The 17,566-nt window shown below is 45.5% G+C and overlaps 2 protein-coding genes across 2 annotated transcripts; one reads left to right on the top strand and one right to left on the bottom strand.

The window, feature by feature from the left end:
* The first annotated feature begins 1,087 nt into the window (after positions 1-1,087).
* ZP2 (zona pellucida glycoprotein 2) lies at positions 1,088-7,860 on the top strand. The gene is made up of 17 exons (XM_027900232.1): positions 1,088-1,184; positions 2,581-2,664; positions 2,755-2,849; positions 3,474-3,632; positions 3,985-4,029; positions 4,286-4,450; positions 4,846-4,942; positions 5,027-5,208; positions 5,581-5,710; positions 5,881-6,062; positions 6,142-6,233; positions 6,320-6,444; positions 6,711-6,900; positions 7,089-7,224; positions 7,316-7,412; positions 7,499-7,585; positions 7,673-7,860. The coding sequence occupies exons 1-17, from the start codon at positions 1,088-1,090 to the stop codon at positions 7,816-7,818; spliced, it is 2,109 nt and encodes a 702-aa protein (XP_027756033.1). The 3' UTR covers positions 7,819-7,860.
* A 2,580-nt stretch (positions 7,861-10,440) lies between these two features.
* On the bottom strand, positions 10,441-15,725 carry TMEM159 (transmembrane protein 159). Its single transcript, XM_027900231.1, has 6 exons — positions 15,714-15,725; positions 15,195-15,306; positions 14,140-14,276; positions 12,980-13,148; positions 12,466-12,604; positions 10,441-11,326 (listed from the first exon to the last, which is right to left on the bottom strand). Exons 1-6 carry the CDS (start codon positions 15,723-15,725, stop codon positions 11,236-11,238), a joined length of 660 nt encoding a protein of 219 aa, XP_027756032.1. The 3' UTR covers positions 10,441-11,235.
* Positions 15,726-17,566: the final 1,841 nt, after the last annotated feature.

Below are 17,566 nucleotides of genomic sequence, written 5' to 3'. Positions count from 1 at the left end.
CAGTCATTTATTCTGTGTTCTGTTTAATCAGGCACTCAGCACTGAGTTAAATTTACAGCTACTAGAAAAAACTAGCAAAGACAGGTAATACATGTACATACATATATATATATACTTCAGGTTAGCTGTTTCTTGATGACATTGAATTTTATTTTCTTTACTGGGCAGTGTAAGCCTTTCTACTCTCAAGAGTAAAATGATCACCGAGGCACATCCTACCTGTACCACCAGTGCCTGAGACAGGAAACAGCCCTTTTCTTGTTTTGTTGGCAATTCACATTGTTAGATACACCCATGAAGGTGATTTGGTGTCAGAAGAGTCCTTCTCATTTTCAAGGTTTTTGATTTCTACTACAGAAGTACCTTCATTTGCTTTCCTCTTGATTAATTCAGCACACAAAGTGTTGATCTCAGAGTGAGTTTTATTGTCCAACATCTGAAAATATTGATCTTACAAGAACTTTTCTCTGTATAATGCTAAGTGGGAAACTATTGTTCTGGGTTTTAATTAGAGGTAAAGAAAAACCCATGCCAACTGGGGAGAAGCTCCAAGACTTTGTAAGCTTTATTATTATTTATGTCACAGAAGTGGGCACCACAAAAAAAGAAAGAAAAAAAGAAAAGACCAAACAAATTCTTCGTCTGTTTCTTAACTCCTGGTACTTGTTCATCTTTGTCCAATCCAAAAACCTCAACTTGAAATGCAATAAATGGTTCAACATCAAATGAGCTAAATTCTCAGCCTGAATGGAGATGATTATCCTTTTGAGACTAAAGCTCAAAATTGTAAACTTTTTAAACTACCTTGGTAGTTAGAATGAAGCTTTTCTTTTTGGGTTTGAAAAGAACTTCAAAACCACTTCCAATTGAAATGTCTTACCAGGCTCAAGAGAAGCTCTGTTGCTGTAAGCTAATGAATTATTTAACTGGCAGCTCTGATTTGTTATTGGATTTTATTAGCTATATGATTATTGCTCTATTATTTTGAGAACTATCCCAAATAAAATATTACCCATGAACCAAACTATTCAGACTGAAAGGCTGCAGCATCACTGGTGATGTTGTTCCAGATAACTTGGAGCCCGGCATGCACACCGATGTCGTCGTGCCATCTGTTTTGCATGAGGTTTTATCCAGCACAACATTTCCTCATCGCAACTTTTATAAGCACCAAATGTGCTATGGTAAAGGCCATGCAAGAGGAGGCAAGGAAGTCTCTGCTTGCCTAATGAGATCTTTGGAACTAATGGGTTTAGGGAAGAATGGAATTAGTCACACTGAGTAATCGTGGCTACACAATTCAGAGATGACGACAACATCTGAACAACAATAAAAGCTTATTTCTTCATTTCTTAGGGTGGTAGAACTGCTGTGCCCCAGGACACTGCTGCTGGATGTCCTCTTGAGCAGCCAGTTCCCACAGCCAGGCTCAATGTGACCCACACTGGGGATGCCTGAGATCCATCCTAACATGCCCACTGCTCAGGTGTGGGTCCAAGGGCATCCCTCGCAGTGCCTTCACACATCATTTCAGGAGCAAGGCCTTAATCAATAGATAAAAATACTCAAAACTGAAAGGCAACAAAGCCAACTCTGCCAAAGATCTGTCTCATCCCCACACCTCGATGCTCAGCCATACTGGGCACATAAGAGCAAACTGAGGGGCTTCTGTAGGGCTGGAAGAAGTGACATTATCTATTGTATCATAGTGACATATGAAATAAGTGGTTCTGCTGTGAGTGCTCAAAAACAGAAGCCCTGGCCTGGCATTCAGGCTCTTTGGTTTTGTGGAAGTTTTTCCCCCATGGTATGATCACCAGTGCTACAAACAGTCCCAAGGAAAGCCATGTTGAGCTTGTTGGTGTGTCAAGGGCTGTCCTGCTGCCAGCGTGTGAGGGACAGGGACACCAAAGTGGCACAGAAATCTCCTTTTTAAAAAATAACTGCCGAAAAGATAGGCATTTTTCTATGCACCATCTGACAAGGGAGTGATGCAATCAGAGCAAGAAAAAGATGCCTTCAAAATAGAGGGAAACAACAATCCATGCTAAAGACTTAATATCACCTTAAGGTCTCCCGTGAGCCTTCCCATCTCAACGAGCAACATGTGCAAGTGTTCTGTTCCCAGGGCAGCAGAAAGGTGGCACCTGTGTGGAGCCAGGTCTGGGTCCTATATAACCCTCCCTGGGCAGCCAGGGGGCAAGCTTGTGGTTCTAGTGAGGAGATGGGATTGTTTGTGGAGCAGCAGTGCTGGAGCACCCCAAGGATGTGGTGAGTGGGGTGTGGAGAGGGATGGGAAGCTGGCTCCTTTCCCTGCTGCTCTCTCATCTGGTTCTCTTCCTTGCAGGTTGCTGCTCCTGTTTGGCTTTTTGCTGCCCTTAGCCCCCTGTGCTGATGGCCTGGGGGATCAGGATCTCTTGGGTAACGTGTCCCCTCTGGGCTGGTAGTGGTGTGGATGTGGGTTTTAGGCTTGCTTGGAGCTGCTTCCCCTCTGCCTTGTAATGGAAGGGGGCTCTGAAGCAGGGCTGTCTGGGGGCTTGCAGGGTGGTAGTGGAGTTCATGGTGGTCTTTTCTCTGCAGAGAATGTGACCTGTCACAGGGATAGGATGGAAATTGAGTTTTCCAGAGAGCTTGGCAACTACTCCTGGCATGTGTTTGTTGTTGGTATGTATTGCTACTGCCCTGGCACTGCCTGCTGTAGCCTGGAAGCTACAGGTGCCTGCCTGCAGGGCTCATCTTTCATGTCCTCCCTAGATGTGAGTGGTGAGGAAATCATGGCCTGTGACCACACTACGGATTATGAGAGGCTGATGCTCAGTGTCCTGTTTGAAAACTGCACCAGCCTGGAGGTAAAGGGGTCTTCCTTCTGGGAAGCTGCTGTAATGGAGCATGGGATTTCTTTTTTTTTTTTTTTCTTTTCTAGACAGGACTGGGTTTAAAAGGATTTCTAATTCTAACTTTCTTCAAGAGTGAAAGTACATATATTTCTGATAACTGAAACACAGAAGGACACTTCATGTCAGAAACTGGAAAAAAACTATCAGAATTCTTGTTTCTCAGTGGTAGATTAAACCCCTCAGAGCCTGCCATAAATGCTGTGTTCTCCTGTAAAGGCCTTGAGCTACTTCACAGATTTGCTTGTAGGGTTCTGGACCAGGTTCAAGTGTTTTAGAGCACCACTCTATTTAAATGTATGCATATTGACAGAGCAGCTAAGAACACATGCTAATCACAGCAGTTGAGATAGATTAGTAAGTGGGAGGTCAAACCCAGAAGCTTTACTGGTATCTGTTGCCTTTAGGCATTTGAAGTACCTGAAGACTCCTGGTTTTGGCACTCATTAGCTTAGTTTTTTGAACAGCTGACTCTGACTCTGCAACCTGATAGTTCTTGAAGCTTTCTTCTGACTCCTGCAGTTTTCTCAGATATCTTCTGTTCAACGTATTTTTTTTCCTACTGTATTTTGTCTGTAGCATGGTCAGAACAAGTTAATGTTGAAGCTGATGGTGAATGACACAACAGGAGAAGAGATGAATGTAACCTACAGCACTCACTGTGATAGTGTTGGTGCAGATGAAGTCACTCCTCCTGTCTTTGCTGGTGCAACAAACTGTACAAAAGACTTCATGGCAGTAAGTAGAGGAACTGGGAATGCTGCAGATCCTGCTTTGAGGCTCACAAGGCAGCACAGCTGCCTCCTGGAATGGTGTGTCTAGGATCTGCAGAAAGCTGGGGAAAGCTTCAGTCGGCTCTGGGGAGGTCTCTTGGCTGCATGTTGCTGTTGGCATGGCTGCTGGCTCTTTGGAGAGCCAGTTTGCAAGAGGTCATTAATGATGTACACAGTCTGGCTCCTGCCCTGTTGCAGGGGGAACTGGGATGCTGATGTTGGTTGTTGGCTTTGGGAAGCCAGAGATTTTCCTTCATGGTTACAGCCCTGCAGCCTTCTGCTTGTTTCTGTGGTCTAACCCTGGTGCTGTGTTTCAGGTTACTTTCCCAGGACTCATCTCAAGTTTTGGTGAGGAGCGGATGGTATGTGCCTTCTGCTGGCAAAGGGAGCAGCGGGGAGTGTCTGGGGTTTTTGACCTAAAGTGAGCCTGATGTCTCCAAGCTGGAGTAGTTATCTCTCTGGTGTAATTACACCTTGTTGGGAAGTCTCATTCCATGCTGTCAGTAAAGGGTGCTTGAATGTAAAACTTGTGAGGTGGCAGCACTGCAGTGGGGGAGAGTCTAATGCCTTGTTGCTTCTGTGCCTTCCCTCCCTAAGCAAGGACCTCTTGCTTTGCAGGTTCCAGCAACTCTGTTGTCCTGGACTCTGTCAGTTGATGATGGAACCACAATACATCAGCTAAGCCTTGGGCAAGCAGTGCAGCAAGGCTACAACTTTCTAGTTGATGGCCACAACTTGATCTTTCAGGTGGCCTTTACTGCCACTGGAGTTGTGTCCTACAGGGTAGGTGAAGGGAGAACTGGCACTGAGGAGTTAGTGCTGCTGGGCACCTTCTTCCTGTAAACCTGTGGAAAGCATTTTCAGGCAGAGCTGATGTCAAGCTGGTGTGTGTAAAGCTGTTTGACTCTGCACAGCTGTCACTGAACTGCCCAGAACGATGGAATGGGGGAGCACAGTGTGGCACCTCAGACAGCAGCACAGCTATAGCCTGTCCTGCCATCATCTGGCTGGCAGTCTCATGAGCAGCTTTTTTTAGAAAGGTTGAGATGGGAGGAAACTGTTGTCGCAAACATGACCAGCAGCAGCAGCAGTCTGATACAGTACATAACCCTGTGGGGCTGGTCTTGTGATGGACTGCAAGCTGAGCACTAATAGAGCTCCATCTTCTTCTTTGTCAGCACAATGATAAGGTGCTCTACACTGTGGCACTCAAGCTCGTGGATGGCTCTCCTGAACACAGGCTGACTGTGGAGGCAAGAATGCTTTGTGCACCAGGTAACCCACAGGAAAAAGTCAGAACCTGGCCTGCTTTTGCCCCAAGGAAACTGCTGTTAAATTTAACGAAAGATGTTGTTGCAGGTCCAGCAATCTGCAATGCCACACACATGACTGTTGTCATCCCAGCCTTCCCAGGGACCCTTGTGGCTGTGGATGTGGAAGATAAGACCATCCCCATGGATCAGCTTCAGGAAAATGGAATCACTCTGGACATGCAAAGAGGGATCAGGCTGCATATTAGCAGGGCAGTCCTGAAGTCCAGGGTGAGTTCTGATCTTTGGGTCACAGGTATTGCTGTGATCCCAGCTTGGTGTTCTGAGAACCAGAGCACAGTAGCTTTGACTTCGGCTAAGCATCTGTCAAGGCAGTCACATGCCCTGTGACTGCCTGAGGGAAGGTGTGATTTAACTGACTCTGTAATAGATGGGCATCACGCAAAGATAAAGTGGGTTTCATGAAGTCTCTTGGCAAAAATAGGAGGTGAAAATATTCCTCCTGGAGGGGGTAGGTACTTTGCATACCTGGGACATGCAAATAAACTGAGAGTGAAAAGCATCATGGCCTCAGGGGGAGCTAAACAGCTCTAACACATGTAGGTGTAGTTCTGCTCCAGGACAGTAACTCTTGTCCTTCAGCTACACGGGGAGAGCTGCTCAGGACTTCAGTCCTACCTGTCCTCTTTGAAACTGGCTTTTCACTTCCATGGGGAGACCGTGGCAATGGTGATGCACCCTGAGTGCCCCTGTGACCAGCGCACACGGATGGGTGAGTGACTTCTGCGGTGGCCTCAGCCCCTGTGCTGCCTGGGGGGTGATTCTTCAGCGCAGCCTTGTTCTTACACCTGCCTGTGATGGAACAGTTTGTCTCACCAACAGCTCTTGGCAGACTGAGCTGTCACTGGCTGGCAAGACAACTGACATGAACCTCTGTTACAGCTGCTGTGTGCACCCAGGATGGGCACATGGACTTCGAAATCCTTGCTGACAGTACCACACCACTGCTGGATTTGGAGTCCCTCAGGCTCAGAGATCCTGCGTGCCGGCCAGCCTTCAAGTCGCCTTTGAATGACAGGGTTTGGTTTCATGTCCCGCTGAATGGGTGTGGGACCAGGTACTGGGTAAGTCTGTAGCTGGGATTGATGGGGGTGGGCTGCATGCACTTGGAATACCCTCACTAATGCTGCTCCTTATCCACAGTTTGATGGGGAGAAGATTGTTTATGAGAATGAGGTGAGGGCATTACAAGCAGATGTTCCACTGGGCAGGATCTCAAGGGACAGTGAACTCAGGTGTGTCTGGAACCTCTTCAGGATATCCAGGACTAAGTATTACCCATATATTCATGTAAGACTTACCTGCTCCTTCCTTGTTACAGGCTAACAGTCCTGTGCTCCTTCAGCAGTGGTGATGCCTCCCTCACTATAAAAGTAGACAACCGTCCTCCTCTGCCTTCTGCAGTGAACCGAGGTCCCCTCTCCTTAGTTCTCCTGAGCTACCCAGGTAAAGCTGACTCTGGGTTCAGTGGCTGGGAAGTAAGTGGAGCTTGTGGAGGGGAGGATGTACAAGTGAATTGTTCTGGTATGTGGGTTTCCAGTGTTCTGATATTTCCTTTCCTCCCAGCCACGCTACTTGAAGCAGATGCCTCAAATTTGGCTCTGGGACAGACTGGGGCTGCTCAACCAGCTGCTGTTGAAGAGCTTGAGACCAGAGCTGTTTACAGGACCCTCTTTGCAGGGGCTTATCTAACAGGGCTTTGGTTCTTGCAGATGACTCATACAGGCAGCCATACCGTGAGGATCAGTATCCCATAGTGAGGTACCTACGGCAGCCCATCTTCCTGGAAGTTCAGGTCCTGAACCGCAATGATCCCAATGTCCACCTGGTGTTGGATGACTGTTGGGCAACAGCTTCACAAGATCCAAGCTCACTTCCCCAGTGGAATATTGTTGTTGATGGGTGAGTGCCCTGCCAGAGAAACAGAGGAGGCCTTGAAGTGGCCTTCCAAGTACTGCCCTGGAATGCTGGAATTTGTGGGAAGATGATGGTAGCACCTCTGTCTTGCTGCTTAAAAAAAAAAAAATCAAATTCAACAACCCAAACTTTCTTTACCCTGCTGTTCTCACTTGCTTCTTACTTATTGGCAGGTGTGAGTATGACCTGGACAGCTACAGGACTGTGTTCCATCCCGTGGGGCATGGGGTCAGCTATGCCAACTATCGCCAAAGGCTGGAAGTGAAGACTTTTGCATTTGTCTCTGGCGACAAAGCCCTCTCTGGCCTGGTAGGTGACATTATTGTCCTACTTGGGAGCAGTAATAGGAGCAGTTACTGTCTCAAAATACAGTAATAATGGACTTCTCACTCTGTCCTAGGTGTACTTCCACTGCAGTGCTCTGCTCTGTGACCGTTTCCACCCAGACTCCCCACTGTGCATGGCAAGGTGCCCGAGGTTATCTAGAAGCAAGAGAGGTAATGCCTGAAGTAGCTTTTTAGGTTGCAGTGATCCAAGACAGCCCACTGCACTGTGGGCTTCAACTCTGCTCTGTTGGTTGCAGAAAGTGGGAGGCCAGAGGTGAACTCTGCAGTGGTGAGCCTGGAGGGTCCTGTCCGCTTTGTGCCAGAAGGATGGTCCACAACCCGAGGTACTGAGCCAGTGGTGGTGCTGGTGGGTGTTGTGTGGGTCTAATGAAGAGCTGTTTCCACAAACTACCTCTCCCCTTGCTTTGTAGGAAGCACTCTTTTGAGGAAGGAGGTCTGGGCTGGTTTTGCAATGGTTGCTGTTGGTACTCTCTCTCTGGTGGCCACAATGCTGCTGTTTTTGGCTCTTCTTAAATGCCTGAAGAGAAGAGCACACATGGTACATGTGGTACATTAATGTGTATTACTTCCAAATAAACTTGGAGTAGTCACTCTGTCAATTATGTCTGTCATGTATTCCCTCTCCTACATGTATTTACAAAATTCAATACTTCTGGTCCCCTGAATATCTCCTTATTGTAGATTTAGCTTTAGCAATGACAATAACACTTAATTCCCTGAGTGTCTTTGTTCTTGGACTGTTCATTGCTGTGTTAAATTCCTGTTGGACTCTGCAGTCAGTTTGCTTTTTGAAGTGCTTCTCAAATGTTTTTGTTCACAAGTGTGATTTCATTCAAATAGGTTTTTAAAAATCCACATTGTGCCAGTACCTGCAGTCTGTGTAGCTCTTCCGGATGCTGAGCTATGTGCTGCAGCTGGAAATCATACTGTCAGTATAAATACAGTGAAATCATGGATCTCATTTGGGAGCTACTTATTTTCAAGTCATTTACTGTCTGTTAGATAGAGGTTAGGGTTGAAGTGGTTACTTAGGCTACTGTCCAGCAAACCTCCTACTATACTTAAGTCCTGTTGACTTAGCACTTGGCTGGAATATGAAGTGGTGCTTGATGAAGAGGGATTATGTACTTGACAGCATGTTCTACTTACCTGTATGGGCTTTTAGCTCTTCTGACCTAAGCAAACCTAATATTCTTAATATCCCCTCTCTCCATCCTTCTTGTTCTGAAGTGTGGGAGAACGTCCTCAGGCAGAGGTTTCCTTGTTTCTCTTTGCTGGATGGAGTCTGTGCTAGGAGGGCTGGAGTTTACTAAACAATGTTATAGTGACTGTTGTGTAAACACTCCAGGACAGAAATGCTACTTTAACACTCCCCTGTGTTAAAACATTTCTCACATAGCTTGCTTATGTGAATCTGGAGACTTGCACTATTTAAAAGACCTCATGTCTCCTCACTAAGGGAGGAGGTGAGAGCTTTACTTTTGTTCTTTGACTTCTATATTTTGTACTATTTTTATTACCTGGGCAAGCGAGACAAAGGTTGCACAGGGTGACAGCCATCCAGGTCAAAGGGAGGGTTGTTCTTGCCTGGCTTCTGTCCCTGATTCATACTGTCTGCCTAGGGGAAGATTGTCAGATGTGGCACATGAGAGGAGATCTGTCTTGTGGAGGTTTAAATATAATTCTCCCAGGCTGGCTTAGTTGTGCTCTACTTGTGGACAGTGCAGGGGCAGTTTGAATGAAGACTCATGTGATTTATTTAAATCAAGGAAAACACAGGCTTTTATTCCTTTGTAAATAACTTACCTTAAAGCCCAGCCACACCTTCCTTCCCTCTTCTGTGTGTGCTGCTGCTTCTCAGTCCCCTGCTGAAGTGTGTTAACTGGAAAGTTTAAGCTCCCATTGCAAGTCCAAAGGACTGTCCCTCTCTCCTGACACAGGGGAGGGCAAAGTGGAATGACAGTGTACAGCAAGAGGAGGCAGAGCAATTAGTCACCTGTTACAGGTGTAGGCAGCACTGGCTCTCTGCAGCCTGAGCTCAAACAGCTGCTTCAGGAACTGTATCACAGTTGGCAGCTCCCAATTCCCTTAGACTTCAGGTGTTTGGGGTCCCCAGGATGTAGGGATTAGGGCTACAAGAGTAGTTGTCCACTAAGGCATGTTTATGCCCAAAGTAAGGGGCAGGGAGCTGGATCCTTAGAGACCTGGTTGGGAATGGTGCCACTGGGATGTGAAAGTCTCCTGCCAGTTCCTTGCTGGGCTGGTGCAGTTCTGCAGGAAGCTAAGAGAGCAACTGAGAAAAAGGGGACTTGGCAGCATCTCCTCAGCCTCTCCTGCTGAGGGCTTCTTAGCTCTACTGCAGTGTTTAATAATTTAAAGAAAAAAACAACCTATGCCCTCATTTAAGGGATGGCCTTGCTGTCTGCAGTAAAAACACCTACTCTGTGCTGACCTAGTTTTTTCCTTAGCATATCCCCATGGAAAACCATATTAATGCAGCGAAGGCACAGCACAGAAGGCAGCTCTTCTTAAAAGGGCCCAATAAGAAGCCTTAAAGGACAGACTGATAAACAAGCAAAGGTCAGGGCAGCAGGAGTGAAACTGCTCCATGTTATACCTGCTGGTAACTGAGAATTCACAGGTTTAGCTCCTAGTAAGTGCTGATGACACAACGAATTACATGATAAAAAATAAATTTAAAATTCAGAAGGAAATGGTTCATGTGGGGTTAGACTCTGAGTAGGAATAAATTAACTTGCTGTCTGCTGAACTTAAGTAATGCCTGTTCCCTTCAGCAGAAGATGAGGGTATAAAGGGATGGCTGGCTAGATGGCTTTGTAATATTTGTTTGCTGAATTAATGTGCCATTAAAACAAAGGGCTCCTGGAAATCTAAAGATTATTTTACTGCTGAAGTGTGCAGCCAGCTTACCTTAATGGCTGAAAATATTTGCTCCAAGTTGGAGCCAAATAGCATGTTGGTTCATGAAAAACTAAGTAAAACACTAATTTAGATCTTAGACTTCTGCATTTTTTTTACAAGAATGAGAGAGGGAGTAATCTACAGTTGGTGACCCAGCAAGGCTGGCCAGCCACAATACTCCAATCAAGGTGAAATGTAGCCTACCTTAGATGTGGAAAAGTTTTTATTGTAGAATATACAGGATAATAAGACAACCTGGTTAAACAAACAGCACTTTATTAAACTAATACAGTTAGTTTCATAATGCTTAAAAATATAATAGCTTTTGCAAAAACAACAGAAAAAGTTTAAATAACATACAAGGAGTTACAACTGAGAAGCAAACCAGGCAGTTTAAATACCTAAACAAAGAGGAAAAAAATACACTATTTAAGCATGCCATTGCTATAATGAGGCAATGAGAACAAGGAAAATATCCCTTTGGAATAATGCAACATCTAAAGGTAGATAAAAGCTTAGAGCATGACTTAATATATGACAAAACCCAATTTTCCCTGTATAATAAATATAAAGCATGGTATGCTCATACTATTTTAACAAAGGCTGTTAAGGCTTGCAAGTATTTTTTTCCCCACATTCAAAATGCATCTCTGCTGTTCTGAGCTTTGGTACTTCTGTTTCAAAATGACCAACTCCTGCACACAAATTTCAAGAGAGTATGTCCAGAACTCCAGTAACTAACGAGAAATCAAACCCCTACTCCTTCTTTCCCCTAATTACCACTGACTTAACAGGACCAGTGACTATCACATCCCTTCACCAAACTCTGTGGAGCATTCCATCATTTACATACACTTACTGTTGCAATACACTGCTGCTTAATGGTTATTCTTAGCATCCATTTTACAGTGACGATGTAAGATGTACATTGATTCTTGTCAGTTCCCAGAAGGAGCACACAAAGGCTGAATGCTCAACGAGTAAGCAGTTACATAATGAAGGTCAGAGCTGGACAGTTAAGTGCCTATGGAGGAAGTGGGGACAAACCCACTTACTCACTCTTTCCATTATTGGCAGAGACATCCAAGCCTGACTTCTTCTGGGGCAAACTTCCATTAACATCTTGCTTCCTTAGCTGACCCCTGTATACATAGGAAAAGAATAGCTTTACAGTCTGTTCTTCCTTGAAATTGTTGTATTTTAACTTTTTGCTCAAGAAAGCTGAGAAAAGCAACATGTAAAGTTGTCTGAGACTCCTGGAACATCTGCTGCTCAAGCTTCTCTCAAAAGGCACAGGAATGTAAAAATAGCAGGTATTTTCTGTTTTAACATCAGAGCTGTAAGTCAATATGATGGGTTGTGCACTTGATATACTATGAAAAATAGAAATCTTCTGGAACTGGGGGGCAGTGTTATGGACCTGGCAGCAATGCCCTGGAGGGGTGGTACAGAGCCCTGGAACAGATGTGAGCCCCCTGGGCCTTGCATGACGGTTTTGTCACCCTGCTGCTATCACCAGCTCCACAGGCAGTTTTGTGCTGAAGGAGCAAACTGAGAAAGTCTAAGAGAGAGCACTTGTAACTCTATTTCTTGCTCTTCCCTATGCTTAAGTGATTATTGTGATTCCTTCCCTGGAAGGTATCTCCAGGTGCCAGAGGTGGCACTCCAGCACAACCTGCTGGTGTCCCCTGCTCCCAGCCAGGTGCTCACAGAAGTGTGGCTGAGGCCACGCTGGCTGCAATGGAATTCTGAGAACAAAGTCCTGGGAAACATGACTGTCTGTGTGCAGTATCCTCTTATTTCTACTTTGATCATGCCTTTCAATTACCACCCTGCCTATCCTAAATCTACAACTAATTTTGGTCTGTTACTCTACAAATGCAAGGTAAGCAGAGAAAGCTGGGTTATCGTGCAGGAAGAACTGCAAAAAGTTCATCCTCTACACAAAATTCAATTTGGCTGTTTTAATGAGATTTAAAGCAACACACTCTAGTGAGACAAAGCTGTATTTTATTGAATGTGTTGTGTTAGCACGTGCACATTTAAAGACCATTTACATTTCCTCCTTTTCATAAAGGAAGAAGAACACATATTAATTCTTACTGAAATATATCTTGATGATTGGATATCTGTCTACTGCACGTTAAGCCACAAGGGTAGCCTGAGATTCAAAGCATTCAAGAGATGTTGTTAAACTAAGCAACTCCCTCAGAATAAATGCATGCAATAGTACAGCTGCAGAGTCTGAAATCCAAGCATGGATCAAGACATCCACACTCACCTGGAAGAATACCAGTAGTTGACCAGAGTTGAAAGTGCAATGTAAGAAACACTCAGCACTCCAGAAACTCCCAGGGAAAGTGCCCCCAGGCCACACAGCACACACAGGAGCGCTATGCCACCTATGGCTATCACAACACCTAATAAAACAAAAGCAGTTTGTTACTTAAACAAGTTTATGTACAAGTGAATTAGAAGAGAGCTGACGTTCTACCACAACCATAATTTCAAACCATTTGGGAAAACAATCTTCCTCAATCATCCATGGTTAAGATAATTGGTTTAGATGTATCGTGGTGGCTGAGATTATAAAGGAAAATAGGATTTCCCCTGTATAGACTACAGTTAATCAGATTACTACTCTTACATTAATAGTTTTACTACTGCTGAGACCTGAGGACTACACATAGAAATCCTCAGTTGCTCAGACTCAGAATTCCAGAAGGAAGAAGAAAAGAAGGAAAAGATAACATGCCTTAAAAGGGAATAGGTAAGTACATACATGCAGACAGTACCTTCCATGACTATCACACCAATACAGGCCATCACAGCTGTTGTAACAACAAAAATCAGGAAAAATGACACGGGGATAGCAGACACTGCAATAAACATCAGGAGTGACAACGCAACAAAAGGATGGTCATCTAAATATTGGCCAATACGAGAATTCATAAAGGCAACAACCTGTGGAGGAAAGAAAAACATTTAACATTTTAGATTTCATCTCTCGCCATAGGTAACTTTCACAGATCCCTGCTGATGTAGTGAACCACAGAGAGCATCCTTTTGTAAGTCTGCAGCTTGAACAGAGGGCAGCTGTTGTCTGTTTTAAAAGTATGGGAACTTGCTGCAAATTTAGATAACTTCATAGCATATAAATAATATATGCATAATAATAACTCTAGCAACAACAGACATTGTTTCTCTTGGACTTCCCAGTTCTATTCTTACATAAATTAAAAAAAAAAACACACCAAAAAACCAAACCAAACAAAAAACAAAAACCCCCAAACAAACAAACACCACCCCCCCCAAACCAACCAACAAAACAAAAACCAAAAAAACAAAACACAACCCCCCCCAAGCAATCTGAAAACAAGTGAAAAACCAAATCACAGTTTAGCTGCAGATTTCAGTGAGGTCTCTGCAACAATTATTTTGATCTAGAAAACTGTCTCTGTTAGGAAAAAAAACCCTGTAACATCTAAAAATAATGATTTTTCTTTTAGCCATGACTTAGTAATATCTGCAACCAGCTCATACAGTGCAGGCATGTCTGTATCACAGAGTTTTAAAAAATTTAATTATAATATTACTGGTTAAAAAAAATCCTTTTCACGGAAGCAGTCATATCTATATATTGGAATTTAACTGAAGTAGGTTTCCATACCTTAAGGAAACACATATTGTAGTTTCAGTTCTTTTTATAGCAGCACAACCACTTCACTCAAATGTCACTCTACCATCTCCAATAGCTATGCCAGTAAAATACCAAAAAACAGAGCAGGTTTCCCTTTTTCCTGATTGCTGAAGGCGTGGGAGGACAGGCCTTTTCACAGGCCTCACAGTTCTTACTTTAAAATAGGGAGTGCATTTAAATAAATCAGGGTATGACATCCCAACAGTTATTAAAGGAGTAACTTCATAAATATAGAATATTATATTCCAGACCCACATTTGCGTTGCTGTGGATGATCTGCACCACGGAGTGCCATTGCTTCTGCAGTTCCTGCATTTCTCTAGATATGTTACAATCCTCAGCCACGATCTCTTCCTCTGGACTACCAGTTCTCACCCAGCCATCCAATTTTCCTTAAAATTAAGGTACAGTTAGTAACAGATTCATACACAGGTTTTTTTGAAAATCAAATGTTTCTTTTGAATAGAGAGCGTAGATTGGAGACCTTGATGTGATCCATAACAGTGTGACACACTGCTTTTACACAAGCACATCTAACGTAGAGGGCTTGTCCCTGCAAGCTCTTCTGGAACTCCAGAAGCCGAGTATCAAGATACAGGTACCTCTCACCTTCTTCCTTTATACCATTAACCCCGTGTTTAACTGTGAGGTGTAGCAGCAATTGCAGTAACAATCTGCATGGACAATTTGTTGCTACTGCTGCTGGAAGCCGGTAACACACTAAAGCGACTGATTTTCTTGTGCTCAGAATTGAAAACGTGCCCTGTACAGCTTCAGAGCTCTGCAAAACCCGACAGTTTAAAGGAAACCTCAGCTGAGCGATCCCCCTTCCCCCGCGACCGTTCCATCTGTTGTTGCAGGGGGAGGTTTAAAAGACGCGTTTTCCTGTTTGCAAACCCTCGCAGCCACCGCGCCGGTGTCACGGCCGGGCCCTGTGCCCATGGGCCCTGTGCCCACGGGTCCTGCCGTGGTTTTAGGGGTTGTTTTCACGCCCCGCGGCTGAGCCCCGGCCGCCGGCAGCGCCGGGCAGGAGCCGCCCGCGGGGCGCGCCCGAGCCCCGGGCGTTACCCCCGCACGGCCCGCGGCCTGCACCGGGAGCCCAGCTCAGCACGCGTTCATTAATCACCCCCGTTCATCAGCGCTGCAGCCGCGCCGCCAGCGCCCGGCGGGTCCCCCGCGGAGGTGAGGGGGCTCCCGCAGCACCGGGACCGTCGGCCCTCCCGCGGCGGCCGGGCCGTAGGGGCAGCGCCGGCGGCCGGGCGGGCGGAGCGGGGCTGCCCCGCTGCCCGGGGCCGGCCCGTCCCTCTCACCTGCGGCTCTGCCCCCCGGACCGCGGCCCCGCTCGCTGCCGGGCCTGCCGGGGCCCAGCGAAGCGCCGCCGCCCTCCCGCCGCTGTCTCCTCCCCGCGGGGGCCGGGCAGGGCTGAGCGAGGGGCGGACGGGGCTGAGCCCCGCTGGGCAGCGGGGGCTGCCAGCGGTGCCCCTGGGGTGCCCTTGCCCGTGGCTCTGTCTGCCCTTCACCCCGGCCCTACCTCAGCCGCTCAGCTCCGGGCACCCTCGGCCGTGTCCAAGGGGATTGTGTTGTTTTAGGACGTGCAGCCTCGGGTTTTTTGGGATTGAGGGTGGGAAATGAGGGTATGTGCGGTATCCGTGCCGCTGTGTGGGCGTGCAGAGGCACGTTCAGCCCCGGGGGAACAGGGTGTGCGGCTCCGAGTGCGGGAATCGCTCAGTTTGTGTCTGTAATCCAGGCATCGCTCTGTATGTGTCTCTAATCCCACCGTCCCCAGGCTGGGGGGCTGCTGATACCCCAGTGGGAGGCAAACAAGGCACCTTGGAGCGCATTGTGGCTGTTCGGTCACGCCCAGAACAGGCAGCTGTGAAACACATCGCCTGGCACAACCACCTTCTCCCATCCTGGTTACTTGTTCCCACACGTTTCCACCCTGTCCCGAGGCCTCCACGCGTGTTTTGGTGGCCACGTGGCAAACCTGTTTGGGGAGGTGCACCACGTAAGGAGTAATTGCTTTAAAAACTCACCTGGGTTTTCAGCAAAAACAATGCATCCTCCAGTGCCTCAGCATTTTGGATGGGACTGTTCAGCTCAGCAGTGATGCTCGGTGAGGTGTGTTGTGTGATGGTTCGTCCTGGCTGTTTTCCAGAACTATCAGGGTGGTGTTAACGTGCAAGCACGAGGCTTCAGGGAATTCCCAGCTTTTGCTACATGGAATTTTTTCAAGCTGTAAATTACAACAAGTAAAACATTCATGTTTCTCATGACTGCTTTAATAATTCTTTTTGATTGCTGCCACCTAAGAGTATTGAGAAATGAATGTTAATGGTTTCATAATTATTTTTTTAAAGGCAACAAAATAGATAGCATGTTTAATTTGGAACATTTTATGAAGTCTGGGGGCTTTAACCTATCAGACTGTCAGAGCTCTGTGTTTTTGAGATGCTGATTTCAATGATTTCTGCAGGTACAAGGATTTGTGTAACAGTGGAAGTAAGATTTGTATATTAGCACAAATTTGAACCACGGGTTCAGCACAAGATACCTGCAAGAAGAGGATGGTGAGGGCAATTTTATTTTGCTTGCACTATTAAATTGTTTATCTCACATATTATTATACAAATACATCATGTATTGATATTCCTAGTACACTAGTGTATATAGTAATAAATTTGAATTTGTTGATTTTGTATACTTTTTCTAAAAGTGAGCATAGTAATTGGCAGAATTATAGTGTGATATAATCCAGTGAAAATGGCACTATGAAAGTTTAATGGCTCCACTGAGTTGAAAGCATATTGAAGATTTTAAATTTCTGGCTGTTTTCAAACATGCCATAGCTGCGGTTTGGAAGATAGTCTTGCACATCTTAGTAAATTATTTTCCTGCTACTCGTAATTATGTCTTCTGTTAAAAACTCATATATAATCTCTCTCTATATGAAATAACTGGTTTTAACATTTCTCAAGCAGCACACGTAATTTATTTAACTTCAAAGGGCGTGCATATACGAGTAGCTGAGTTGATGCGCACAGAGGAACAGTAGTTACTCTAACTGCTGCTTAATTGAGCTTGTCTTCATGCCAGTGTCAGCTCCAATTAGCAGGAAAATATTCATGTTGCAAACCAGCACTGAAATATTGGGAGAGTTAGGCACGCAGTAGGCAAGCAATTACGAGCATCAGCAGTGCTGTTTCTGTACCCCCACACTGCTGGCCTGTGTTTAAAGAGGAGCCTCGTTTTTGGTAGGAGCTTTCACGTCTGGCCAGGCAGGAACAATATGCCATTTGTAGTCGGTATTACATCAAAATATAAGGAAAACTGTTGATTGTTAACTCGGGGATATCAGCCATCCTCACAGCTTGCAGGAAGTTGGGGGGAAAAAGTAGCGTCCAAAGATGGTGGGAAAGAGTTTAAAATGGAAGTGTTGGTTTTGTTGTCAGAATATGGACAAGACCTCTCTTAAGAGTCGGTGTAAAGAGACTGTGCTAGATTTCATGTTGGGTGGTAATAATTCCCATTTGTGGAGAAATCTGATGGAGGACTCTTTCAGGACGTGGTGGTGACTGTGAGTGGGAAGCAAATGCATACAAACAGACAGCGGAATTGGGAGTATCCCACCTGCTGCCTTTACATCTTCAGGGAATTTGATTCTGAATGGTGGAAAAGTGGT

Source organism: Empidonax traillii, unplaced genomic scaffold (genome assembly GCF_003031625.1).
Source record: "Empidonax traillii isolate 1590-97213 ecotype Southwest subspecies unplaced genomic scaffold, ASM303162v1 scaffold715:size483424, whole genome shotgun sequence".
NCBI lineage: Eukaryota > Metazoa > Chordata > Aves > Passeriformes > Tyrannidae > Empidonax > Empidonax traillii.
The sequence above is the reverse complement of the archived record's forward strand: the minus strand, read 5'-3'. Positions and strand labels throughout refer to the sequence as shown.

What these genes read in the sequence shown, in the direction of transcription:
- ZP2 (XM_027900232.1), top strand. Translation starts at nt 1,088, where the DNA reads ATGCACACCGATGTCGTCGTGCCATCTGTTTTGCATGAGGTTTTATCC. An exon ending in TGACCAGCGCACACGGATGG is followed by an intron (nt 5,711 to 5,880) that starts GTGAGTGACTTC and finishes CCTCTGTTACAG; the next exon opens with CTGCTGTGTGCACCCAGGAT. An exon ending in ACAAAGCCCTCTCTGGCCTG is followed by an intron (nt 7,225 to 7,315) that starts GTAGGTGACATT and finishes ACTCTGTCCTAG; the next exon opens with GTGTACTTCCACTGCAGTGC.
- TMEM159 (XM_027900231.1), bottom strand. An exon ending in TCCGGGGGGCAGAGCCGCAG is followed by an intron (nt 14,277 to 15,194) that starts GTGAGAGGGACG and finishes CTTAATTTTAAG; the next exon opens with GAAAATTGGATGGCTGGGTG. An exon ending in AACTACTGGTATTCTTCCAG is followed by an intron (nt 11,327 to 12,465) that starts GTGAGTGTGGAT and finishes CTATGTATACAG; the next exon opens with GGGTCAGCTAAGGAAGCAAG.